The sequence below is a fragment of the Chelonia mydas genome, chromosome 27 (assembly GCF_015237465.2).
Source record: "Chelonia mydas isolate rCheMyd1 chromosome 27, rCheMyd1.pri.v2, whole genome shotgun sequence".
Lineage (NCBI taxonomy): Eukaryota > Metazoa > Chordata > Testudines > Cheloniidae > Chelonia > Chelonia mydas.
In genome coordinates, this window is record NC_057860.1 from 8,677,881 (window position 1) to 8,694,310 (window position 16,430).

At 59.0% G+C, this 16,430-nt stretch overlaps 1 protein-coding gene across 1 annotated transcript in view; it reads left to right on the forward strand.

Annotated features, from left to right (window-relative positions):
• PPP1R9B (protein phosphatase 1 regulatory subunit 9B) overlaps nt 1–16,430 on the forward strand; it is a 44,624-nt gene that overhangs the window by 18,124 nt on the left and 10,070 nt on the right. The window contains exons 2-5 of the mRNA XM_037886993.2: nt 3,614–3,746; nt 6,736–6,856; nt 12,945–13,049; nt 15,398–15,533. Of these exons, the coding sequence (XP_037742921.1) occupies nt 3,614–3,746; nt 6,736–6,856; nt 12,945–13,049; nt 15,398–15,533 (495 nt within the window). The remainder of the gene's footprint in view (nt 1–3,613; nt 3,747–6,735; nt 6,857–12,944; nt 13,050–15,397; nt 15,534–16,430) is intronic.

Consider the following 16,430-nt stretch of genomic DNA (forward strand, 5'->3'; position numbering starts at 1 on the left):
GGTTGTCCTCCTGCCGGAGGTGCCCTGCCACGGCCGTGCCCGGTCGGCTATGGGGGAAGAGGAAGCTGCCGGGTACCAGGCTGAGAGCAGGAAATCCCCATGGCAGGAGAAGAGGCCATGCGTGGGGATTGGAAAGAGAGCTTTCTAGATGAGTGAATACCAGGCCGTGGATCTGCCTGCCTCAGCTTTTTAGCTGTCTAGCTATCTAATCCCAAGTGTACACATCTCTCTGTCTATCCCCATGCAGATCCCAGGCGCGCTGGGTATCGTAGTGGTGGGCGCCATGCTCTCCCCACCCCTCTCGTCTCTCACGCTCACTCCAGCCTGTAATCGAGCCCTGCAGGCTGTCGCAGGAGAAACGAAGCGTGAAAACTTTTCCCCCGGAAGCCCGGGACGGTGCTAATTAATCTGCCAGCACAGCCGTCCGCCTGCCACCATCCGGGCCTCCCCAGCACGCATGTCACCTGCAAAACCTGGGGATGACATGCGTTCTTGGTGGGTCCCCCGCCATTCTTCTAGCTCCGCTCAGGCTGCGTGGGGTCCCCTCCAGGATGAGGGATCCACTTCGTAACCTGACATCTCCAAGACCCCCCCCCGATCTAACTTCAAGAGAGGGTCCCATTTCCATCTCCTCCATCCCTTCCTCCCGCCCTCGGTGATTCTGCCCTATCAGCATTTTCCGCTTGACTCCTTTCCAGCTTGGCTCCTCCACGGCACCTGCCCGCTCCCATGCCACCCATCTACGCACATTCCTGGGCACGGACCTCCTCTGGGTTCCCTGGCTGACAGCCAGTCAGCTTGCCGGGGGGAGCAAGACCCCAAGCCAAACATGCGGGGATTTGTAGTAATCCAGGGATAGCCCCTTGAAACTGACCCATTGGGTGGGTGCTCCCTGGCACCCTAATCTCAGAGAGAGCCCTGGCATGGGTACCCTATGCTGGGTGTCCCTTAGGAGCCTTTTAGCTCAGGCTGGCATGGACAAAGTTCTAGGTACCTTTGGCACCATGAGTGTGGAGGACACTTGTCAGGAAAGCTCTGCTGGAATCTTCCAGGTTTTCCTGAAATTTCCAGCCCCCACCCAGCCAGGCTGCATCAGGAGACACATGGACAGAGACTGCCTCACCCAGGGGAATCGGGGTGTGACACCTGGCAGGGTCCTGGCCTAGCGCTGGGTTCTAGTCCCACCTCGATCGCTGACCAGGTCAGCCGCTTTGGAGAAATCACTTCCCCTCTGTCCTGTCCGTTTAGAGTGTCAGCGCTCCTCCTGGGCAGCCTTTTACTCGGAGGATACTGCACTGCAAAGCCAAGTTGGGTTCAGAACTCGGGTTCACTAACTTGGGTTAAAAGAGCAGTGTAGACACGGCAACCTGGGTTAGCCACTCGGTGGGGATCTGATCTCTGTGCGCGCACGGCTCCTAGCGCAGTGGGGATCTGATCTCTGTGCGCGTGTACAGCTCCTAGCGCTGTGGGGATCTGATCTCTGTGCGCGTACAGCTCCTAGCGCAGTGGGGATCTGATCTCTGTGCGCGTGTACAGCTCCTAGCGCTGTGGGGATCTGATCTCTGTGCGCGTACAGCTCCTAGCGCAGTGGGGATCTGATCTCTGTGCGCGTACGGCTCCTAGCGCGGTGGGGATCTGGTCTCCATCAGGGTCTCTAGGTGCTACTGTAAGTTAAGTAATATTTTTTTTAGTTCATCGGCCACTTACTGAGGTGACTCTTGCGAAAGGGCCTCTGCCTTCCAAGCTGGCACCGTTGCCAGAGTCAGCGAGGGCCGGCATGGCCGTGGGTGCTGCTGGCATCTGGGAGTGGACTTGAAGCTGGCAGGAGAATGGCAGAGGCAATGCCAAGGCAGCTAATGGAAATCTTTCAGGCCTTGTTAGTCCCGAGTGGTGCCAGAGGAGGGGGTGGGGGCTGGGAGTTACTCAGAGCCTGGAGTAGGAGATAAGAAACGTTTGCTTTGGAGCCGTTCCATCCAAACCCCCTACTCCAGGGCTTCGCCACGGAACGGGATCAGGGCCCATGTGGGCAAGCTGGGGTGGGACTTGCAGGCGGGATTCCCACCTGCCCTATATGACGGTTCCCCTCTAGATCCGGGTGCCGTGGAGACGAAAGATTGCGGGCGTGCTGGGGGTGGATTTAGCCCCTCGGTCCTTAATGGAGGGATGCAGCACGTGTCCCCTGCCCTCCAACCAGGTGCTTGGAACCCCTGACATCAGTAGACTTGCCTGGACAGGTGGGTGGAGGCTTGATTTCTACCTGCTCAGTCCAGTGGGCCGCTGGAGCTCAAGGGTGTCTGTGCTAAAGGGGATGAGGGGATCCAGGGGCCCGCCCTGGTCTCCCCTTAGCTGTTTGCTCCCCTACTTGTGGGACGCAAAGCCCGCTGGGATGGACGCCAAGCGAGGCCCCGGCTGTGGGTGAAGGAGCCAGGGCCCTTGCTTGGCGCAGGCGGGGCTTGCAAGCAAAAGGCGAGGGGGACACGGCATCTCTGCGCAACCCCACATTGCAACCTGATCCGCCTGCTGGCATTGCCTAAAACACCCAGCTGCCCCCTGAACAGCCAATCAGCCGCTGCCCTGGCCTGTCGCACACCGCGGGCACACAGGTGCCCTGCAGGCTCATTCATACACACCACTGCCCCCGCCCCTGGGTGGCATGGGGCTGGCAGGCTCACGGTGCCGGGGGGGGGCAGCCAAGTGCCCCCAGGGACCCAGCAGGAGGAGAATTTCCGGTACCGCCGGGCGATCCCATTCCCATTGTAATTACAGACGTGGGTCTGGTGGCTTTCCGAGAGGAGAATGCCTTGTAATTTATTCATGATTACACGGGTTCTTGGTAACCGGAGCCTCGGAGCATTGGAAGGGCAGCTCGCAGCGGGGAGATTGGTCGCTGTGAATCCAGCCAAGCCCTGGGGGCTTCGAGTCCGCCGCATTCTGGGAGCCCCGGCGTCATGGGGAGGAACCAGGACACCTGGGTTCTATTCCAGGCTCTGCCCTTGGGCAAGTCACTTCAGCCCAGGTCCTCCAATGGATCCAGGCGTCTTGATTTCCAGGGTGTCAATGGGCATTAGGAGCCTGAATTCATTTGAGGACCCAGGCCATCTCGCAGTGGCACCGTTCCCCCTCCCACCCTTTGTCGCCCTTGTCCCGTTAGATTGTAAGCTCCTGGCGGCAGAGACTACGGGGCCTGGATCTCAGCTGGGCCCCGTAGGCGCTCTGGTAATATAAACACTCGTCGGAGATGGGGGCTTTATCCTCACAGAACCCCGTCTGAGAAATGGGGGGATCAGCCTGAGGCCACACAGGGATTCGGGAGCTAACCCCACAGCCAATGACTTAAACCCAAGGCCCAGCCTCCCGCTAGGTTGCCACGGTGACACTTCGGTCCTTGTAATTGGGGGGAGCCCTTCACCTCTGTGGGGCTATGAGGCTAGCGCGGTCACGGGACACCCCAGCTTCAGGATCAGGGCCACAGGCTTAGCTGCTGTAGGGATGTATGGGAAGAGGGAGCCATCCGCTCGCCTGCCAGTGGGGTGCCGGGTGCCTTCTCCTCCCCGGCTCCCCCCTCGCCGGAGGCACCCCTAACGCCCCCCTCCCGCCCCCCGGCTCCATGCAGGTATTCAGCACCTACTCCAATGAGGACTACGACCGCCGGAACGAGGATGTGGACCCCATGGCTGCCTCGGCTGAGTACGAGCTGGAGAAGCGGGTGGAGAGGCTAGACCTCTTCCCGGTGGAGCTGGAGAAAGGTGAGGAAGGGAGAGGCTGGCACTGCCCGGGCGGGGGGCTCTCCCTGCTGGCACTGGGGAGGCTAAGGGCCGGATACTCTGTGACCCCAACCCTGGGCTTGGGGCTAGGATGGGGGGAATGGTTGAGGGGGGCTTGGAGCCAGCTGTTCTCGCACCTGCCCGGCGTCCAGTGGGTGCAGAGAATAGCCACAGTGCCGGGCGGGGGGAGCGTGTAGGTGGGGAGCCCTTCCACCGGCCGGGGGGCCCTGCGAGTCTCTGGGCTGTTTCTGACCCGGGACACGCTGCTTTGCGCAGCCAGAGCCGCATTGAAAGGGCCTGGGCGTGAGCCTCACGCTGCTCCATCTGACCTGGGGCACACCTGGGCCTCTGCTTCCTGTATGCTTGCACACTCATCCCACGTACACCTGCACACTCATCCCCCTACACTCACGCCCCCCACACTTGCACACTCATCCCACACACACTTGCACATTCACCCCTCACACACTCATCCCCACATGCTCATCCACATCCACTTGCCCACTCATATACACGCTCCCCCATGCACTTGCACACTCACACACACTCCACCCTGAACGTGTACACTCACACACACACTCTCCCATGCACTCGCACACTCATACACACACTTGCACACACATCCATCCACCTACTCACTGATTCATCCCCAGCACAGTTGCACACACCGCCTCACACACTCATCCAACATACACACTCTGGCACACATCCCCTTGTGCACACGTGCACACCCTGCCTCCCTGCACTCACCCCCTCATCGACACCCCCTCATCCCTCCCACACACGCAAAGCTACTCACTCGTTCACGGTTCTCACGTGTTCATCTCACACACTCGTTCCCTTCATGCACTCAAAGCATTCAGTGACTCAGACACAGCCTCTGTCCCATCCTCGTGCACACTCATTCCTCTCTCAAACACACACAAACCCCGGCACACTAATTCACACACATGTGGACACGCACACATTCTTGCACACCAGTTCACACTCACCCTTGCATGCATGTGGCTGTGTGCACACACACAGAATTCAAACATGCACAACTCCTTGCACACTAATTCATACACAAACATCTGTACACACAAATACATACACCATCCTGTGTGCATACACGCAGGCTGCACGCCAATCTGCACACGTTCCCCTCCATACACACCTGCATGCATTCACACCCCCGAGTTCACACACATACCCTGCACACTCACTCATACACACACACCACTGCACACACACCCCAGTTCACACACGTACCCTACACACACACACAGTTCACACACATACCCTGCACACTCACTCATACACACACACCACTGTGCACACACACACCCCAGTTCACACACGTACCCTACACACACACACAGTTCACACACATACCCTCCACACTCACTCATACACACACACCACTGCACACACCCCCCCCAGTTCACACACATACCCTGCCTGCACACACACCCCAGTTCACACACATACTGGGCACACCCACTCACTGAGTGTAAGTGAATGCACTAGTGAAAAGCTCTCCTCTCTGCCCCTGCAGGATGCTCTGAGAAGCAGGCCGGGGCGGGGCCAGGGTAGCTCAGAGAAGGCGTCTGCCCAGCAGACAGCAGCTGGTACGAACGCAAACAGGATGCTGCGGTGCTTTAGATGGGAGAGAGACAGCCCGTTGCCAAGCCCCCGTGTGTGGTGTGTCGGTGCCTCCCCCTCTCAGCGCTGAGCTCGCCCTGGGAGGGATCGAAGGGAAGAGGGTTCGAGGTTGGGGTGGGACTCGCGTGTGAAAGATCCCAGGAGGAAGACAAGCTTGAGGGGGCTTGACTAAGGGAAGGAAGCTGGTGAGGCTCCTAGGGGATCAGTCCACAGCAAGGGGCGCATGGGGGAACCAAGCAGCTGGTGAGGCTGGAGGAGATGCTGCCATCCCAGGCTGGAGGGACCTGTGTCACTGCACTGCAGGAGCTCAGAGGGGTGGAGAATGTTTGCAGCACTGGTCGATTAGCTAAGATCCATGCCAGCAGGGGCACTAAGCCATGTGTTTCTGGACGGAAGCCGATCCCCTGGGGGTTGGGGATTTGCCCGGCGGGGAAGGCGGGGCGCAGCATGGCAAGGCGCAACGCCCAGGGGGCGGGAAGTCTCTCCTCGCTCTGAAGCATCAGGTGTGGGTTGCTAATGGAGGCAGGATACTGGGTTGGATGGGCCAGTGTTTGGATCCCGTCGGGCTACGGAAGCGAATGTTGTAACCTGTCTTACGGTAGACCCCAGAGGCCCCAGCTGAGACCAGGGCCCCACTGTGTTGGGCGCTGTACATCCAGAGTGAGAGAAGGACCCTGCCTCCAAACCCCTACAATCTACAGAGACAAAGGGTGGGCCGAGAGACCTGGCAAGGGCCAGGGGGAATAGAACCCAGGTCTCCCAGCTCAGCCCTATGAGTTAGGCCAACCCGCCCTGCTGGGCCTGGGTGCGAAGCCGGTATGGCAGGAAGTGAGAACTCAGGTTAGCTGGCCCCAAACTCTGATGTTGCAGGGAAGCCAGGCTATGGGGCTTTGATGTGCCGTCAGGTGTGATCTGGCAGTGCCCGTCCTGGGCGCTCTTCTTCACATTGACTCGTTCCTTTGGTTTCCTCTCTCTCACACAGTCATTCACCCTCCCACGCGTGCTGCCTCCCGTAATTTAGCTGCCATCTGTCCTTGCCTCTCGCTGTAATAAACACTGTTCTTCTCTCCTGCTACTTCCTCGCTTTCCTCCTGCCCCCGGGGCCTGTCCTGGCAAGCGCAGGAGCCCTCTGTGCCAGGCCCCTTCCATTGGCATTTGCCCGTCCCGCAGCGAGTGCATCCCTGCTGCCCCAGTGCTCGCCAGCCCTTGTTCACCGGGCGTGGTTCTTGGGGTGACTGGACAGAGGGGAGAGCGCTGGCCTGGCTCGGAGTCCCCCAGCGGCGACCCACGCAACCCCGTGAGGACAACGGGTCTCTCTCTCTCGCAGACTCCGAGGGGCTGGGAATCAGTATTATCGGGATGGGTGCCGGAGCGGACATGGGCCTTGAGAAGCTCGGCATCTTCGTCAAGACGGTGACCGATGGGGGAGCGGCCCACCGGGACGGCAGGTAAGCCCGGTGAAGTCAGAGACTCTCAGGCCAGAAGGGGGCACTGGAGTCTTCTCGCCAGACCCCCTACCTAGCATAGACCGGGGAGCCTCGCCCAGCGATGCTGGCATCAAACCGACAGAGGCTGGCGGCGGGTCTAGGAGCTGAATCCAGATCTTATGAGAGTCTGAATCCCAAAACTGAGCATCCTCCTGTAATGCTCAGCTCCAGAATACATGGACCCTCGCCCCCTCTAACACACACGCTTTACTATCAGTCTGTTTGTTCCCTTCACTCCCAGTAGGGGGCGCTGTAGGGTTCAGGGCAGGAGCGCTGGCCATGGGGGGAGCTCCTGACTACTCCAGTCCCCGCCTCTCCCAGCAGGGGGCTCTGTAAGGATCAGGGCAGGAGCGCTGGCTGTGGGGGGAGCTCCCGGCTACTCCAGTCCCAGGCTCTCCCATTTGGAATTATCGACATTTTGGCTGCAGACAGTACTTTGTGTATTTTGTAACTGATCATAAGGGTGTGGTTGGGAGCTTGTCTGTATTGCACACCAGTCTGCTGGTGTGGTTTGTGTGTGTGTGTGAAGGGGTGGGCTGGCTATTGTTGTATCTCTCGGCTTTGCATTGCTCTTTATTTAGCTTTGTAGTGTGTGTGTACACATGCTGCTTTTTGCATTGTGTGTTCTAGTTGTGTTACTGTGTCTGAAGCACTCTGTGTGTGTGTGACAGTGGTTGTGTGCGTGGAGCTTGTGAGCTGCAAATGAGTTGCTAACAATGCCCTGTTGTGTTAATTATTCTATGTGCCTAGGCTGCTTCTGCCTGCAGTCTGAGTTGTGTACCATTGGCGTGGTAGACAAGCCCGAGTGCTGATTGTGTGGTTGTGGATGCAGAATTGCCAACCCCCAAGCATTCCAAAATCACCATCAGGCCTCCAAAAAGCATGAAATTGGCTTTAACGTCATGAGATTTTTACAAAATAAAAAATCTTCTTATTTTGGCCTTCTTATTAGCCTCCTTGTTTCGAGGCTTTAGGGGGCGAGAGTAGCATTTTCAAGCTCTTCTCTGCCACCAGCGGAGCTAGAAATTCACGTTGTTGTCAAAAATGAGATTCAGACACAAACACCTGACTCCAGGCGGTGGGGCTTTCAGAAAGAGAACTCCTGCAAGACTCCGCACTGCAGTCTGTAGGTCTCTGTGTTACTGTGTGCTGGGCACCGTCTTCTCCATGTGCTCATGGTGAGTTGCGGGGAACGTGTCTGTGTGTTCGTTGTTTGCATCTGTAACGTATTTCTGTATTCATTTCAATGTTGCTGACTTGGAGGGCTTCACAATTCACATAACTCCCTCCCAGAAGGGTCTCTAGGGAGAGCGCAATCAGACAATCGTTTCCCAGCCTGCTTCAGTGCAGCCCAAACAATCAAATGCGGGAGGGTCTCGGCTGGATTTTCCGTTCCCTGGCAATTTGGGTTGCCACTGACACCCCTGCAAAGTGGGTATGTTCTGATCTCTGGCATTTAACACTCAGGCTGGTTGCCTCGCAAAATTACCAGTGCTACTTTGTGTGGGGACACTGACATGGATTTAAACTGAACTTATAACGGGGTCAGTTTGCACCGGTAAAGCTAAACCAACATAGGCCAGCTGTAAAGGGATGGCAACTCATCCACACACCAGTAGGACAACACACACAAACACATAAACACACAATATACACTCACCCCATTTGCAAGTAAACACATAGAGCCATGTACAAATACACTAAGAAACCCATGCAAACCCCCAGTGCAAACACACCCGCATGCGCACACACACACACAAAGATACGCTCATGCTCCAACACCTCCACTTTCGCTCCCGCACACACATATACTCAGAAACACAGTCACAACCAAACTTTTTTGGTTTTGACCAAACTGGTGCAAAACCAGGGTGACTGCAGATAGGCCAGCTCTCGCTTCACACTGGAGTCCACGGTGGAACGAGGGACGGGGACAACGAAGGATCTAGCCCAGAGACAGAATCAGGCCCTTTGTGTAACACACCAGCAGGCATTGGGAAATCACAGCGAGTTTCACAATGAAAGGTTCTGCAGAGCAAAGGGGAAACGTCGTTTAAAATGGAGACACAAACGTCAGTGCCCCCAGTGGGGCTCTCTGTACGGGTTATGTTGTGTGTTTCTGTGTATGTGTGTCAGGGGAGTTGTATTAATATACATTTGTACCCCTTTAGGCAGGAGCTGTGGACTGCCATTTCAAGTGCCAAGTCACCACGCCACTCACTCAGCTCGGCTCTGTCGTGGTCTAGATCAGGGGTGGGCAAACCTTTTAGCCTGAGGGCCACATCTGGGAATAGAAATTGTATGCCGGGCCATGAATGCTCAGAAAATCGGGTTTGGGGTGTGGGAGGAGGTGAGGGCTCTGGTTGGGGGTGCAGGCTCTGGGGTGGGGCTGGGGATTTGGAGTTTGGGGTGTAGGAGGGTGCTCTGGGCTGGGACCGAGGGGTTCGGAGGTCGGGAGGGGGATCAGGGCTGGGGCAGGGAGTTGGGGTGCGGGAAGGGGTGTAGGCTCTGGCTGGAGCTGCGAGCTCTGGGGTGCGGCTGGGGATGAAAGGTTTGGGGTTCAGGAGGGTGCTCCGGGCTGGGATCGAGGGGTTTGGAGGGTGTGAAGGGGATCAGGGCTGGGGTTGGGGCATGGGGAGAGGCTCAGGGGTGCAGGCTCCCGGGTGCAGGTACCTCAAGCGGCTCCCGGAAGCAGCAGCATGTCCCTCCTCCAGCTCCTAGGCGGAGGCGCGGCCCGGTGACTCTGCACGCTGCCCCGTCCGCAGGCACTGCCCCTGCACCTCCCATTGGAGCGCCGGAGGGGGCCATGCCACTGCTGTCGGGAGCCACTTGGAGTGGCCCCCAACCCTGCTCCCCTGCTGGAGCTCCGGAGTGGGGCAAACCCCAGACCCTGCTCCCCAGCGGGAGCTCGAGGGCCGGCTCAAAACAGCTGGCGGGCCGGATACGGCCCATGGGCCGTAGTTTGCCCACCCCTGGTCTACATAATACTTAGTCTGCCATGAGTGCAGGGAATGGGACTAGCTGAGCTCTCGAGGTTCCTTCCAGGCCTACGATTCTGTGATTTGATGCCTGGCCCGGGCCAAACCTGAGTCGGGCTCTGTCCTCTTGCTTAAAAGCAGCAGGACTATGGCCGATGTGCCCCCCTTCCCCACAGCTCCTCAGCCTGTGCCTTGGAGTATATTTTTTTGTATATGTGTGTGTGTTTAGGTTGCTGAGTCTGTATTTGTGCGATTGTAAGTGGAGGTGTTTGCACATGGGTGTGTATTTCTGTGGGTGTGCTTGTGTGTGGGGGGGTGTTTGCATGGGGGGGCTGTCTACATGGGTATGGGAGGGTGTGCATTTGTGTATGGGTGTGTGGTTTTTGTGTGTCGGCGTGTCTGTTGTGTTTATGTGTGTATTTACGTATGGGTGTGTGCTTTAGGTATGTGGGCATGTCTGCTGTGTTTATGAGTGTGTTTGCATACAGGGGTGGGTGCATTGGGGGATGTATAGATGTGCATGGGTATTTGTGAATGGTTATGCGTTTTTTGTGTTTGGGCGTGTCTGTTGTGGTTATGTGTGTATTTACGCATGGGTGTGTACTTTAGGTACGTGGGCGTGTCCATTGTGTTTATGGATGTGTTTGTGTACTGGGGGGGCGTATAGGGGGTGTATAGATGTGCATGGGTGGGTGTGCATTTGCGTATGGGTGTGTGGGTTTTTGTGTGTGGACGTGTCTGTTGTGTTTATGGGTGTGTTTGCGCACTGGGGCGGGTGCATGCACAGAGCAGGGAGCAGACAGGGGGCGGCTGGAGAAATCTGAGCCCCGAGCAGCGTTAATGATGCAGACAGGACAAAGTGGCTGGTAAGGAGTGGGAGCTCCTGGCCCCAGGCAGGGACTCTCTGTGGGGAGCGGTGACAGCTCTGTGCGTGTTCCGGGTCCACCTGTGGGGCAGGGACAGGCACAGACCCGGCCAGGGCTTTGAGGTGAGAGAACATCCCAGGCTGGGGTTTGGGGGATCCCAGGCCGGGATTGGGGTACATAAGAGCTCCCCAGTGCTGCCTGATGCCTGGGCCCCATCAGGGATGTCACTGCCCATGCTGGGGGCCACCATTGGTTTATAGCATGGACACCCCCAGTCCCAGGGGACATCACTGACCTCAACAAGGGATCCCGGCTCAGCTCCTTCCCCCTTCTGGAGCCAGCAGCTCCTGCTGCCTGGGAAAAATGGCCCAAGCCCCCGCGCCCCTCTCCAGGCCAGGCTAGCGCTGGCAGACCTGCGGGGTCTCCATCCCACTCTCCCCACCAGCTCTCTCGGTCTCAGCAGTGGGAGGATCGAGCGCCCGGCTTGGCTGCCTAGCTCCGACAACCGCGTCCACCCTCCGTCTGCCAGCCAGGAGCTGCCAGGGATACCTCCCTCCGTACCTCCGGGAGCTGCCAGGATAACTGCCCTCGCCGCTCCCCGAGGGAGGGAGACGCGGGCCTGTCCTGAGGGGGCAGATGGGGGAAAGTGGGGGATGGGGCTGGCTTTACAGTTTGTGACTCCCCTTAGTAGGGTGACCAGATGTCCTGTGTTTAAAGGGACAGTCCCGCTTTTGGGGACTTTTTCTTATGTAGGCGCCTATGACCCCCCCACCCCAGTCCTGTTTTTTTCACGTTGCTATCTGGTCACCCTACCCCTAAGAAGGCTGTTCTGGGAGGCCCCCACCCATCCTAGCAGGCTCTCCTCCCGCCCCACACATCCTTCCCAGACCAGAGCGATCCAGCCCGGCCGTCCCACCCATCAGCTCCCCCTGTGGCCATGGGCTCTGGGGCTCCCAGATGCCCTTCTCCCTGGAGGGGTGGGCAGGTGGTAGGGGCGGAGGGGGCTCAAGGATGCTGTGCCCCCGTGAGGCAGGGCGGTGGGAGAGAGCTGGGGTGCTGGCATAGCCGGGGTGTGGGGGGGCGCAGCTTGATGGCAGGTTCACCCCCTCTGCTGCCGGGCAGGCTTGGGGCCCAGTACCATCCTGGCACCATCTCAGAGCCTGCCTGAGGCCTTGCTCCGTGGCTGCCACTTAACCTAGCAACTGAGAGTTTCCTCCTCCGACCGCACTGGCCATCCCCGGCTTCCTGAGCACGGGGAGGAATGTTCCTTCCTCTTTCCGCTACGCTGAATAATCTCCGATTAACCCTTTCCAGTGTGGGGAGGAGGGGCCAACCCCAGGAGATGGCACAGCACTGGGGTGAGTTAGCTGCAGTTACGCTATCTGGGAAGGGCAATTGGCCCTCATGCTTCAGGGCGTCAGCCGATCGCCAGCCTGGCAAAGATCAGGAAGGAAATCTCCCTACAGGGCAGCACGGGGGGGGGGTTGGTTTTATGCCTTCTGGTGCAACATCCATAACTGGGCACTGTGGGAGGCAGGGTGCCAGCCTACACGGAGAATTGCTCACTTCAGTGTGGCAGGAGACACGACGGTGAATTAGACGGGCCAGTGATTTGATCCCATATTGCAGGTGCCAAGATACGGGACTGGATGGGCCAGTGGACTGATCCTGTAACAGGAACCAGGATAGGGGACTGGATGGGCCAGTGATCCTGTAACAGGAACCAGGATCCGGGACGGGATGGGCCAATGGACTGATCCTGTAACAGGAGCCAGGATAGGGGACTGGATGGGCCAGTGAGCTGATCCTGTAACAGGAACCAGGATAGGGACTGGATGGGCCAATGGGCTGATCCTGTAACAGGAACCAGGATAGGGGATTGGATGGACCAGTGGGCTGATCCTGTAACAAGAACCAGCATAGGGGACTGGATGGGCCAGTGGGCTGATCCTGTAACAGGAACCAGGATCCGGGACGGGATGAACCAGTGGGCTGATCCTGTAACAGGAACCAGGATCCGGGATGGGATGGGCCAATGGGCTGACCTAGCTTGGCAAGAGATCTGGGGGGGTTGGGAGGGCCCCATCAGCTCAGACAGCTCGTGGGCCTGTACTGATCTGGAACAGTGTCCCCGAGCCCACCGCACCCTCTGCCAAAGACCCCGCGCTCTCTTTCCCTCTCTCACTCGCCTTCTCCCGCCCTTAGGATCCAGGTGAATGACCTCATCGTGGAAGTGGACGGTACCAGCCTGGTGGGCGTGACCCAGAGCTTCGCGGCCTCGGTGCTGAGGAACACCAAGGGTAGAGTCCGGTAGGGGAACGGCGTGCGGCCTGCTTGCCAGGGGGCCCCAGGGGCGCAGACCACACCGCTCAGAGCCCTGCTGGCGGGTGCCCCAGGGGAGGCTGTGCAGGATATGCCACTTCCTGCTGAGTCTTTGATCTTCCCTAGTCTGGCCCCCTGGGTGTAAACATGGTGTCTCCACCCACTTCTCTGTTGGGTCTGCTCCCCAGTTGATTGGGAAGGGTATAAAAGGGGGTGATGCGCTAGCCAGGCTCCACCCACTATCCAAAGCCCAGCCCCACAGTTCCAGACAAGCTGGATTTTTCTTTGTCAACAATCAGCAATGCCACCGTTAACATTTTAAATGTCATCGTTACACTTCAGAGTCAACACCTCCCACTGCAATTCATGGGGACCATTTACAGCTCTCCGAGCCATTAGGCCAAGTTGAAAGGTGAATCTAAACTGCCCTGCCCTTCTCCCCACCCTCATTCACAGGCGAACTCTGACTCTGCAGAAAGTGACCGGGCTGCTGGGAAGGGCTCATACCAGCCAGCACCGAGTGGTCCCATTCTCCGCCTGTTTCATTTTACTGGAGGCAGGAACGTGGTTGGGTTTGATTGTCACCCGCTACTAGGATCCTCTGCTTGTACCATCCCAAGGGGTCGCGGTGCCACCACCAGGAAGGTGGGCCCGGCCCTGCCAGCACCCTGGTAACCACGCTGTCATCAGGGGCATTGTGCCTGCGGGCGAGAGGGGAATCCAGCCGGCGTGGGAATATGAGATCGCCCCAGCTTTGGGCCCAGCTTCTGGGGGCCGGGGCCCAGGGCAGGGGATGACTGAGATTCTCTGCTGGGCTGCATGGGGCCGGGGGGGTGGGATTTCACGCCCCATTCCATCGCCCTCCCAGCCTCGGTGCCCCAGGATCTGAGCGTGACAGTCAGGGATCCCCTCTCTGTGCCTGTGTTTGCCACACACCCTGCTCTGGGTCTGCCTGTCGAAACAGCTCCAGATCTCTCCCATGGCACCCCACTGTGTATCTCCCACAGCCCCATAACATCCACTGTGCACCCCATCACATCCCACCCCGTATCTCCTATAACCTCTAGTGCACCCCATAGTAATCCACTGTTTATCTCCCATAGCCCCATAAACTCCACTGTGCCCCCCATAGCCCCTCACTGGATATCCCCTGGAAACATCCCCAGAGCATCCCAGAACATGGGTAACATCCCACACCACCCCCACACCCCTCTCTCCCTCCCATCGCACCCCGTGCCTGCCACTCGGATCCCCTCCCACGACCAGCAAAGGGCCTGCTAGGTGAAAAACAAGTGTCCCCCTCAGGAACGGGGCGAGGGGGGGCAGGCCCTGGGAGCAAAAGAGGAAGTGAGCGATGCTGGAGCCGCTGAGGGGAAGCACTGGCCGGCGGTGTTTCCGCCTCGCTGCGGGGCTGTTTGCAGGAGGGCCCCGCTGACCCCTTTATCTTGCCCTGAGCATCTCGGGCTCCGCCCTTCCTGGCTGGGATCAGCACGAGGGGCCGCGGGCCGCCCTAGCTCTGCGCCCGGCACCCGGCTCCGGATGTTTTCTCTCAAATATATATTGTTAAAATAATCGGCCTGAAATAAACCCGCCCACCAACGTGGCACAGCAGCGACGTCAAGCCAGAGCAGCCGAGCCCAGAGTGCAAACCGGGCCCCGCCTATCCCGTGCCCGTCCCTCCGCACCCGCGCGGGGGGCTGAGTCCGTCAGGGTCGAGGAGCCCAAACGGCTCCGCTGCTCATGCAGGGGGCAGCGCTGCAGACGGCCCGGGGAGCGCCAAACTGATTGTTGGGGGGGGTGTCTTGTTGGGGGGGGGGGTCGTGGAGTGGGGCAGCATTTGCACCTCCTCCTAAGCGGGCTGGACACTGCAGTCAGGTGGGCGAGGAGATTCCAGCGGGTCTTGCCCTGGGGCCTGTTCCCATCCCAGCTTTCATAGGCAGTGGGGAGGAAATGAGACCCTGCCGTAGGCTGGGAGTTGGGGGGGGGGGGGAGTCCTGCCCCCCTGAATCCCAGCTTCCCCCCACCACCCTGTAAAAGCCCTGAGCAGACTCCCCCAAGAGGCGAGTTACTCAGGGCTGCCTGCAGGGGAACCGTCCGACACGGCGGGGAAAGGGGTCGGCAAAGGCAGCGGCTGGGCGAAGCTCCAGGCCTGGCTCCCTGCTGATCTGCCCCTCGAGCCGGCGTCGAGAGCAGTGCGGAGCGGGTGCGAATCGTCGCCCCACCCGCGTGGGAGGAGGACGGGGCCTGCTGGGATCCATCAGCAGCGGCTGTGCCTCTGGGGGGCACGGGGGTTGTCCTAGGCTGACCCGCTGGCCTGGTGTCCGTTCCTGCCGCAGGTTCCTGATCGGGCGGGAGAAGCCGGGCGAGCAAAGCGAGGTCGCGCAGCTAATCCAGCAGACGCTGGAGCAGGAGCGGTGGCAGCGGGAGATGATGGAGCAGAGATACACCCAGTACACGGAAGAGGACGAAGAAGTAAGAGGAGCGCGCGAGCGGCATTTCCCGGTCGCCTCTGGGCAAGGGCTGGAGACCGGAGCATGCGCTGGTGTCCTTGCAATCCCTTCCTCCCCTGTTCCAGTAAAGGCCCCCAAGGAGACTCCCCCCGCCCCTGGGGTCAGAGAGGAATCCAGGCCCCAGGGCTAATTAGCCCCGTACTTAGTTATTCTGCAGTGGCACCTAATGGCCTCAACCAAAATCAGAGTCTTAACGTGCTAGGCGCTGTCCATACTCAGAGGGAGAGCCAGCCCCTGCCCCAGGGAGCTTCTGGTCTGAATAGGCAAGACAGACGAAGGGTGGCGGGACTCCCCCCAAGTTCACCCACTAGCTAGAACCCGGGTCTCCTGAGTCCCAGTCCCACGGCTCTACCCACTAGTCCACACTGCCACCTCTGCAGGTGCACCAACAAACACACTGATCCTCCAAAGGACCCGAGTCCTAGCTTGGTTGGGGCACCGTCTCGTGAGATGAGAGGGGAATTCAGGCTCCAGGTCCATGCCAATCCAGATGTCCCCATTCACTGCTCCGCCCCGGCCACTGCCGTATCCTGGAGGTATTGCCCTGTCCACAGACATTCACACTTGTGTTTCCCCCACACACCGCGCTGCTCTGCAAAAGCCTGTCTCCGGCCTGCGGAGGGGCCAGGAGAACTGGCTCACTTAGCCTGTGTACCAGGAGCCCAACGAGACGCCGTCGGCCTGATGCATTGCCCCGCCGCTCAGGTTGTCATTTGCTCCAGTGAAAAGCGGGGGTGAAAGGACGAGTCCGCCTGGAAGCACTTTGCACTGGTGTGAGTGATGCACGAGGTGCCGGGCATTGGAGTATCAGACCCCTGCTGCCCTCTTCTCAGTGTCCTAATCCCTGGGCATGCTGCCA